Source organism: Anarhichas minor, unplaced genomic scaffold (genome assembly GCF_050575085.1).
Source record: "Anarhichas minor isolate MPS153535 unplaced genomic scaffold, ASM5057508v1 ptg000011l, whole genome shotgun sequence".
NCBI lineage: Eukaryota > Metazoa > Chordata > Actinopteri > Perciformes > Anarhichadidae > Anarhichas > Anarhichas minor.
In genome coordinates this window covers 10,323,592-10,333,777 of record NW_027466457.1, presented here as the reverse complement: position 1 = coordinate 10,333,777, position 10,186 = coordinate 10,323,592, and the positions used below count along the sequence as shown (strand labels likewise).

The following is a 10,186-nucleotide window of genomic DNA, read 5'->3' as shown; positions in this document are numbered from 1 at the left end:
GTAACTATATATTTGTAGGATCAGAAGAATTAATTATTCTATCTACCTGTCATATACTCTAAGAGCTTTGATTTTTGATCTTTCCTTTCTACGTAGCTGAGTATAGTAGTCGGCCTAATGCCGTAGGGCGCTTTGGGGAGGTAAATGAAGCATTCCTAACTGATGGTCTACTCCACATATGACAGTCCCATAGAGATCCCAAAGTTCCTAACTGGTGTCTAAACATCTGTAAGCAGCTTGCTTTTATTTACACAGTTTTGGTTGGCTATAGTGCAATTGCCAGTTCTGAGGTTTGCCTCCCTAAAGTTGTCGATGCTATTGTTTATGTCTCCATCGATCTCCATGTACTCTGACTTGCTGACGGTGGAGGAACTACGGCGGCTGGAGTTGGTTTCAGAGGGGATGTTGGGATTGCTGACGTTGAGCAGCTGGGCCTGCTCCTCTCCCTCGGTCTCCCTGTGGTAGAAGTAGTTGAAGTTGGACACAATGACAGGCACTGGGAGCGCAATTGTCAACACTCCGGCGATGGCGCACAGAGATCCTACAATCTTGCCTCCTATAGTGACCGGCACCATGTCCCCATAGCCCACAGTTGTCATAGACACAACAGCCCACCAAAAGGCATCCGGGATGCTGCCAAAGTAGGATCCGTCCTCCTCTGCCTCAGCAAAGTAGACAGCGCTGGAGAACAAGATGACCCCAATGAACAGAAAGAAGATCAGCAATCCGAGCTCTCGCATGCTGGCCTTGAGGGTCTGCCCCAAAATCTGCAGTCCTTTGGAGTGTCGCGACAGCTTGAAGATCCTGAACACCCTGACCAGACGGATCACCCTGAGTATGGCCAGAGATGTTGCCTGCTCCCCCACTCCCTCTTTTTCTGGATCTTCGGCCAGCTCGGTGCCGAGCGTGATGAAGTATGGGATGATGGCCACTATGTCGATCATGTTCATCATGTTCTTAAAGAAGGCCGGTTTGCTCGGGCACGCCAGAAAGCGTACAATCAACTCAAAGGAGAACCAGATTATACAGAGTGTCTCAATGACGAAGAAGGGGTCAGTGAGGATATTTGGCTTGTAATAAACAGTGGTGTTCCCAACTGCCACCATTCGACCCCTCGGGTCCTCTTTCAGCTGTGGTAAAGTCTCTAAACAAAATATGACTATTGAAATCAGGATTACCATCACAGACACTATGGCAATCCCTCTCGCTGGTCCTGAGCTTTCCGGGTGCTCAAAGAGGAGCCAAATCTGACGCTGGAACTCCTTCTCAGGTAAAGGACGCTCTTCCTCCCTGATGAAACCCTCATCCTCACGAAACTTCTCCATCGCATCCACACCCAGCTCGTAAAATTTGATTTCTTCTGAGAACATATCCAAAGGGACATTCACTGGTCTTCTCAGCCGCCCCCCAGACTGGTAGTAATAGAGGATGGCATCGAAGCTGGGGCGGTTTCTGTCAAAGAAGTACTCGTTTCTGAGAGGGTCAAAGTACCGCATCCGCTTTTTGGGGTTGCCCAGCAACGTCTCTGGAAACTGGGAGAGTGTTTTCAACTGTGTCTCAAACCGGAGGCCAGCTATGTTGATGACCACCCTCTCGCAGCATTCGTGGTCATTGTGGTCTGGGTGGTAGGTGTCCTGAGATTGTCCCGGGACAGCCGAGGTCTCATCCATGTTATCTCCTGCTACCACGGTCATTTTGGGAGGAGGGAGAGGCGGAGGGGAAAGAGGAAGAGGAGGAGGAGTTGTGGATCCCGGTTAGTCTGACTGAGCAGGCATTCAGGTTCGGGACAAATTTTCCCACACCCCTTAAATTGTCAGAGACGTCCCCAGATACGAGGGGGGCGGTTGGCTGGTTTGCCTCAGTGCGGCTCCACTGCGGTTCTCGCTGACTTGACCATTGCTGCTCTCCAGTGCATCTGCTGCTGTTGTTACTGCTGCCTCTGTCACCCAGAGAGAGAGGGAGGGAGGGGGAGAGAGAGGAAATAATGGAATCAAACAGCCAAGATATTTGCTGGCTCAGCATTTTTTGCAGTTTATTTATTTATTTACTTCTCTCAACCTGCCATTAGTGTAGTTAGCCAGTAGTAAAGGTAAAAATACTACCCCTAAGGAGGAATTTCTTTGACTTTTATACAATATAGACATTTATTTTATTTCTGTAAGTAGTAGTGACTATGATCTCCTTGCACTTCTACATTCCTATAAGTCATTCTGTGTATTTTACCCTGTTTCTCTGATACACGTATATTATATTTCTGCACTTTAGTTTAAAATATAAATATTGTTGTCTTAAAGGAGCATGACAATGGTTTATCCTACGCCCTCAAAGCAGCCTGAACTATGATGTGACGCATAACAGCTGTTACAACTAATGTTTCTACATGCATACAGCCTATGGGCCCACTACGGGGCAAAAATAAGTAAAATGCATCTACGAGATAGAAAAACATTGCAGTCGCTGTTTGTTTTCTTCACGTCAGCAGCAGCTGTCGATTCGAAAATGTTTTAACCGATATCATTATTGTACAAGTCAGCAGTTTCGAGGCTTACCGTGGGCTGATCTTGAAAGGTCTTGAATGCGTCCTTTCCTCGAGTAAAATCATCCAACAGCAGGGCAGCAGTGGGTGTCATGTGGCAACTTTACATTGCACCTATACTTAAAAAAAAAAAATTAAAAAAAAGCCTACAGCCTTACTTTGCTCATCGCCAACCTAACTGTGCCCTCCACAAAGTGCCCTTTAAATACAGACAGTGAAGCGAGATGAGATAAAACAAGATGAAAATCAAGAGAGTCTAGCGAGGAAAGCCTGAGATTAAAATGAGTAAAAAGAGAGAAAGGCAAAGCTGCAGCGTCGGTAGGTGCTTGCCGGCGGCACGGTGGTGTGAACAGCTTACAGTATACCGCAGGAGAAAAATCTTGCGCTGCAATTCAGGGGGGGGGAGATACATTAAGGGGCAATAAGCGAGCCCTTGACATTTCCAGACATCACTGCATCAGCAGAAATCTGCCGCTTTTTGCGAGTAGACAAGATGACAGGCGGGACGCGTTTCCGCGCGGCTCGGAGGGCAGAATAAAACAAATCAAAAATGAATAGTTGAGGGACAGTCAAGTGCGGCAGCGAGGTCCAAATGTTTTCTCCACAATGTCAAGCAAGTTTTGCTGTGCATTTTACATGCAAGTGCAGGGGAGGTGAGGGAAAAGAGAGGAGAGGGGAGGGAGGGCAGCAGGAGAAGGAGGGAGGAGGAGGAGTTGGAGGGTTTCGACGCAATGCAGACCGGCTCTACTAAAGCACGCCGCCAGAAGTTCTTCACACACCACAAAAACAAGAGCGCTTGTGTGCCAGCACTGGCGCAATAAGACTGCAAAGAAGGACAGTTGGTAACAAAACCTCTAAATCCACATTGGGTAACATTTGAGATGTTTAATAAAGCAGCCTCTCTTACATTGGTGAGAGATGAAATCACCTTTTCATTCCATCACTCCAGTTCTTTTTTGTTTATGCGTCGATATCTGAGTCTATGTGGGAGTTTTCATCGCTTTACTAGAATGCAATGAGGAGATAATATCGTCCACAATGTGTTTGCAGCCCTCGTAGATATGACAGATAACATCAGGGGAGGTTGCACACATAGTGTCTGATACTTTGTGATACTGACTAAGTTATTGTGTCTTCTCAGCCTCCACTCGTCGCTGCATGTGGCTCCAAAAGTCCAACACATCCGAGACAAATGCAGGAATTCTGGCATAAAGCTCTGCAGAGGACGGAAGGTCACTTTCAGCACCACGGACAGCGCAGAGATTCACCTCATAAAGAACTATCCCAAAACAAACGCCGGAATATACTCAAGTCATTATGATACAGTACTATAACAAACAAGCGCATATGTTTGTGCATATCAGACTTCGAGGGGCCTGTATGAAGGGTTGATAGTATCCCGGGGCCTAAAGACGTCTGACTTTCTAAAAACACACATTTAAGACTAAATCAGGTCATCGGACCTGTCAGACTGTCTGATTCGTTAAAATGTGTCTCCAGCCAAATAAATCCCCCTGCATCACGATGACAGTTTATTAAGTTGATTGGTTTTGTGGCAAAACAACAGACCGTCTGGTTCTGCGCCTTTTTCAATCATTCAGCATGCACCAAAAGTGATACAGTGTGGGCCTACACTAATTATTTGGGAATAGATTTGTATTTCTTTTCTCTTTTTTTAACACAAATGACTTGCTGTTTGCCTTCTGAAAGTCTGATATGTGGAGTGAAAAACAACGAGTGGTATATTCTCTGATTCATAATTTATTTATAAAAGGATTAAGTTAAGTTCACATACATGTTTAAATTAGAAAAATAAATATTGTATTACATTTAAAATTCACAATGCATTCGTGTCATGCAGACGTTGCATTGCAATGTCTTGGGCTATGCTGTCGTTTAAATCGAGCCACAATGCAATCCGAATGACTGTGACAACACAACTTTGCACTAAAAGCTGCATTAGGAGAGGGGAAATTCAGAAATACAAAATCGCAGTATACACAAGCCTTTTTAAACAAAGAAAGCGTGGTCAATAATAAAGCCTACACAAACAGAATGTCGTCTTTTTTACTAATGATAAACACATTGTCCATTAAGGCAGACTGAACCTTTTCAAAGCGTTTCCTCCACGAGGTCTCTGTAGGTTAACACTGGCAATGCACAAATATCCGCGAGAAAATGAGCCAATAGAGAAGAAGAGAATCCCACGTTTCTATTTTGTTGCGACTCTGAGGGGAGAAACTTCAAACCATCCTCTGCCTCCTGCAAGTAAGCAGAAAACAAAACCCACTATATTAACAGTGAGAGAAAGCAGCCAGACTTCTGCTGAGCTTTGTTAACCATCACAAGCGTCCGGATGCATACAGAGTGAAATAGCATGATCTCAGGGGCTTATGCCTAAATCAGTCAATGCCAGCTGCAACAAAAACAAAGATACTCATGCTGAAGTATTCATTTTATACAGTAGAGCCTGAGCAGAAGTGTTGTCTGCAGGGATGTTTTTCCTCCACAGAGTGGCGCTCGGAGCTAATTTGTTCTGGTCAGATTCATATAGAAGCATTTTACAAGCTCCAAAGAAAAGTTAAGTCGGAGATGTTTTCTATCGCTCATAGTGAGCTCTGTCTCATGATTATGACATATTCGCCGTGCGCTCCTCTGCGCAGAACTGGTTGTCTGCGTCACGTGCCCTTTGACGCACGGCTGATCTCTCTACTTCTACTTCATTCAAAGCGTCGGTATTTTAAAAATAGGTTATGTGATCTTCTCAACTGTAGAAAGGCAAAATTGGGTTCGTGCGTTAACACCTGCTTTTGTAAATATAAAATATATATATAATAATTAAAGATGAAAACTCCACATTTCTTTTTCGTTGGATGTTTGTTATCGTTTGGCTCAATTACTGCTGATGGTATTTCAAATATTCAAGGTGGGGGTTCTCAAATGTTTTCGTGTGAGGACTCACAAGTATGACGCTTTGGTGCACAGCTCCCCAATTGAATTTTACCCAATTGATTTTCTCTTGCCATCTAGTGAATTACATTTCAGGGAATTAAAGCCAATCCTCATCTTGGTGGGGGTGTATGCATGAAGATCTGGCGCTCCACTTTAGGAACCATTGTAGACAGCTTGCGTAAAAACCACAGCAGCATCCAACATGAAGGAGCCTAAATTGTAGGCTGTGTCCACCGGAAGACAACTCACCGGTAATAAGTATTCCACGGTTTTATACAACCGACAGTCTCCCGTATGTCTCCACTGGGGTTACGTTTGGATATGTCAAAGCCTCCAAGTCGTCGCTTCCCTGAGAGGACTCCGTTTTGGACAGCGACTGGTTACTTTTGATTGAATCACATTCACTTAAGGAGGGCTGCTGCTGTTGCTGCTGCTGTCCGCATGTCACATGCACGTAATTAACATTTTCCTCGTCCTCGTTCTCTCTGTGGTAGAAGTAATTGAAGTTTGACACTATGACGGGAACAGGTAAAGCTATGGTTAGCACTCCGGCGATGGCGCACAAAGATCCAACGAATTTCCCCCCGATGGTGGTGGGATACATGTCTCCATATCCAACCGTGGTCATTGTCACCACAGCCCACCAAAACGCATCAGGTATGCTTGTAAATACAGACTCGGGGTCTTCTGCTTCTGCAAAATAAACCGAACTGGAGAATAAAACAACTCCAATAATCAGGAAGAATATGAGCAGTCCCAGCTCCCTGAGGCTGGCGTGAAGCGTTTGGCCGAGAATCTGGAGACCCTTTGAATGTCTGGAAAGTTTAAAAATCCTGAAAACACGGACCAGACGGATGACCCTCAGTATAGCCAGAGACGCAGCCTGCTGACTTCCCTGATGATCTGCGAGATCGAGGCCCAGGGTGATGAAATAGGGAGCTATAGCCACAACATCGATCAGGTTCATGATGTTTTTAAAGAAAACTGCTTTACTGGGACAGGAGAGAAACCTCATGGTGAATTCAAAAGAGAACCACACGATGCAAAGGGTCTCCACCATGAAAAACGGATCCGTATACGGACTCGGCTCTTGGCCGTGAGCGCTTCCATTGGCGGGAGTGTCCTGCACTGCGGGGACTTCTCTAAACTCGGGTAAAGTCTCCAAGCAGAATATAATTATAGAAATCAAAATAACCACAACTGACACAATGGCATTTATCCGCGCAGGTCCTGAACTCTCTGGATACTCGAACAGGAGCCATAGCTGGCGCTGATACACGTTGTTGGGCAGCGGGCGGTCCTCTTCCCTCGATAAACCCTCATCCTCTCGGAGAAGTTCTATGACCTCTTCGTCGAGTTCGTAAAACTTTAATTCTTCCAGGAAAATATCCACAGGCACACTCACGGGCCTCCGAAGCCGCCCTCCTGACTGGTAATAATAGAGGACGGAATCGAAGCTCGGCCTGTTCCTGTCGAAGAAGTATTCGTTTCTCAGTGGGTCAAAGAAACGCATCCGTTTACGCGGATCTCCCAAAAGCGTGGTGGGGAAGCGGGAGAGGGTCTTCAACTGCGTCTCGAAACGCAGACCTGAGATGTTGATGACCACCCTCTCGCTGCACTCTTGGTCCGCTGCTTCCAAGTCGGCGGCATCTTGCAACAAAGGAGTTACGACCACAGTGTCGTCGTGGTTCTCCTGGGACACCACAGTCATCTTTTTACCCCTCCGAGGGTAAATCCGTCACTCACCTCCTCTGTGTCTCCCTCTTACCCTTTCGCCTGTGCGTCCTCCCAACTCTCTGTCTCATGCAGCTGCCTGAGACTCAAAGACGCAAAAGTCCCCTCTTTGTTTTAGCTCCCCAACCGTTTTGTTTGTTTTGTATCCAGAATGGTTGTGCTGTTGTTGATTTACACCGTCCTTTTGTCAGATTAGTGCCTCTGAGCTCTCAACTTTCAATGGTGCAAACAGATCTCCACTTGCTTAAGCTATTCCGATGGCTATGGCTATCATATTCACACCATTTTAAACTCCAAAGCCCTCCCCAAGTTGGAAGACCAGATGACATTTGCTGCTGCTGCTGTCCCTCTCACATTCGCTCGCTTCACTGTAGCAGCGCAGTGATTTACAAGTAAATGGATAGCCTTACAAACTTAATCTTTTTCATCTTGATTGCAAGTTAATATCACATCAAAGTCTTCAGTCTTGTTTTGTTCAGAGCGAGGTCCAAATACGCTTTCCAGATCCAGAGTGGAGTCAGTAATGAAGTCGCTCACCCTGCAGGTCCCTCATTCATGAAATCATGGGGCTATTCTCGTCACAAGGGGAACCTCCAGGACCTGGCCGCGTGGGTCACAGCCCACGGACAAAGGTGAAAAATAGATCCAGCTTGTTAAGGTTAGCGGGTTGTTTTCTTCCACAGTTACATTAAATGTGTCTTGAAATAAATAAGATGAAATAACCTGAATGCACTGAAGCACAGAGCCTCGTATAACCAGGAGCCGTCCTGGACCCAGCCAGTGGAAACTGCTGGCTTGACTGACACTTGAGTATACCAGAGAGGATGGCATCTTCAGGAAGCCGCAGCCAAAATAACTCTCACTGTTCATAGCACTTAAAGGGCTCAATTGTACAACTTGGAAGATGGGGAGCCCCGGAAGACAAGTGACCCGGCCCGGGGTCACTGAGATACTGAGGTGTAAAGAACAAACAGCTGCAAGTACTTCCAATCTTATTAGTTCCTTATCAGTCCCTGCAAATCCTCTCCAGTCCAGATGTCCAACACAAGTTATATTAGTCTACTCTCGAAGATTGAATGATAAAAAGCTTATAGAAGTGGCCCGGGTGTACAGAATGAAGTTACCACAACATTGTGATCTATTTATAGCCCGTTTTTTTCCACTTTCATTGCCTTCATAAAGCTGCATCAGGTATGTCAGTCACTGCAGTTGTAGCATAACAATAATAGCCCAAGGGCGCTAATCAGTGTTGCTGAAAACCAACCTGGACAGTTTGCATTATTACGTTGCTGTGTGCAATTTTTGGCGGGTATAACATGTCACCACAAACTTTATGTCAGAGAGAGTTTTTGTTTTGTTTTGGTTGCGGTCAGGTTAACAAGCACGGGTCCCCCAGAGGAGCACAGTGTTTTTGGCCTTTCCATTACTGAACAAAGGGTTGGATGTCAGAGTCGAATGTCAGTGTCAGGACACAGTGTCGCCTGCTGCTAATGTGTTAGCATATAGCCTTCACCAAATGGCAGGCTGGGTCAAGCCAAGGTGTCCGGCCTTGACTGTAACCGAGGAAACAAACAATAACAAACAAGCTGAGGAATGGACATGTGACTCTTATTTTCGGTCAGACAAAAAAGTAAAATGCTCAAAGGATTCAAGCTTCATTGATCTGACAAAATCCAGTAACCTCCCTGTGCCACCTTTATTCATAATTTTTCAAAAGGAATTCATACATCTCATCTTTGTGATCTAAAGTCTTATTTGACTGCATTATTTATATAATCTCTTGATTATTTAACAACAACATATGCTGTATACGCCATGTGTGTTTGTGGTCGGTCTTTTTAGTTGTGCCTTCTATAAAAATCCATACATTTACATATGCGGATAGATATGCATGTACCTGCATACTTTACACTGACTGCATTGTAATGAGACGTAGCCTGGGAGACACATGCCATAACGCCTGCAGGATGCACGAATGCTGACAGCGAGGAACTTCCCTTCGTTATTAATGGCACGGCCGATGAATGCAGGAGACCCCCATGGAAACAAGATACTCTGGCTTCACTCCCACCAAGGAAACATCTGCTTGCTCTGCGTTCTTCAGGGTGAACGAAAAGTTGAGAAAAATAATCCGTGATTTAAACTGACTTTTATATCATCGTGACTTGATAATTGTGAGAGCATGATGATAAATACATTAAACAATCTCTACTTGTCACAATAGCATGATTAAAAAAGATCAATTTTGATAACAAAAGTTTTTGACTTCCCAATTATCAATTATGTCAACATCATAATTAATTATAATGTGAAAATTGTTCTAACAATGTATTGTTTTATGCTCAGACAGTAGGAAACACAATCATTTTATTTCTATTAAAGCTGATGTTTATTAGCGTTTTGATGAATTGCACTTCTTCCTCTGTAGCTTGTGTTTGTCTAAAAATAGACAGAATGAGGTTGCTTCTTAACTCATTACAGACGTGAGGTAATCACAGTAGCAACTTGTGTCAGTGACTCCCTCTTGGCTTTCCTCCGCCCTAACCCCAGGCCAAATATTTACAAAGTGTGTGTGTATTTCTGTAAGTGTGTATCCGGCTTAGCCAATAGTACGATTGGTGAATGAACGCATGTGCGTATAATGCGTGTGTGTGTGAGAGAGAGAGTGTTATAAATTGAAAGAGGAGTTTTTAGAAGGTCAGCCATGCTAGTCAACAGCTCCTTCGGATCACATCCCGCTAGTGCCAACTACTCTGCTCGAAATGAAATAGGGGGCATTTGACCGTACGCTCTGTAGGGCTGGTGCTGACAGCGTCTCAGACACTGGAATGAGTCTATAAAGGTGGAGCTTAAACTGGAGGCCTCTGATTCAAGAGGCTTTATATTAACTCTACAGACTTACAATGATCCAAATAACATGCAAAATAAAGACAAATTAAAGTTTAAGATGGAAAATGTGTCAGT

The 10,186-nt window shown here is 44.7% G+C and overlaps 2 protein-coding genes across 2 annotated transcripts; both read right to left on the bottom strand.

Annotated features, from left to right (window-relative positions):
* Positions 1-218: 218 nt before the first annotated feature.
* LOC142948083 (potassium voltage-gated channel subfamily A member 1-like) lies at positions 219-1,694 on the bottom strand. Its single transcript, XM_076089965.1, has one exon. It carries the CDS (start codon positions 1,692-1,694, stop codon positions 219-221), a length of 1,476 nt encoding a protein of 491 aa, XP_075946080.1.
* Positions 1,695-5,759: 4,065 nt separating this feature from the next.
* LOC142948082 (shaker-related potassium channel tsha2-like) lies at positions 5,760-7,199 on the bottom strand. The gene has a single exon (XM_076089964.1). The coding sequence runs from the start codon at positions 7,197-7,199 to the stop codon at positions 5,760-5,762; it is 1,440 nt and encodes a 479-aa protein (XP_075946079.1).
* Between the last annotated feature and the right edge of the window lie 2,987 nt (positions 7,200-10,186).

Bases quoted from the DNA above. Each gene is read 5' to 3' on its own strand.
- LOC142948083 (XM_076089965.1), bottom strand. From the start codon at position 1,694: ATGACCGTGGTAGCAGGAGATAACATGGATGAGACCTCGGCTGTCCCG.
- LOC142948082 (XM_076089964.1), bottom strand. From the start codon at position 7,199: ATGACTGTGGTGTCCCAGGAGAACCACGACGACACTGTGGTCGTAACT.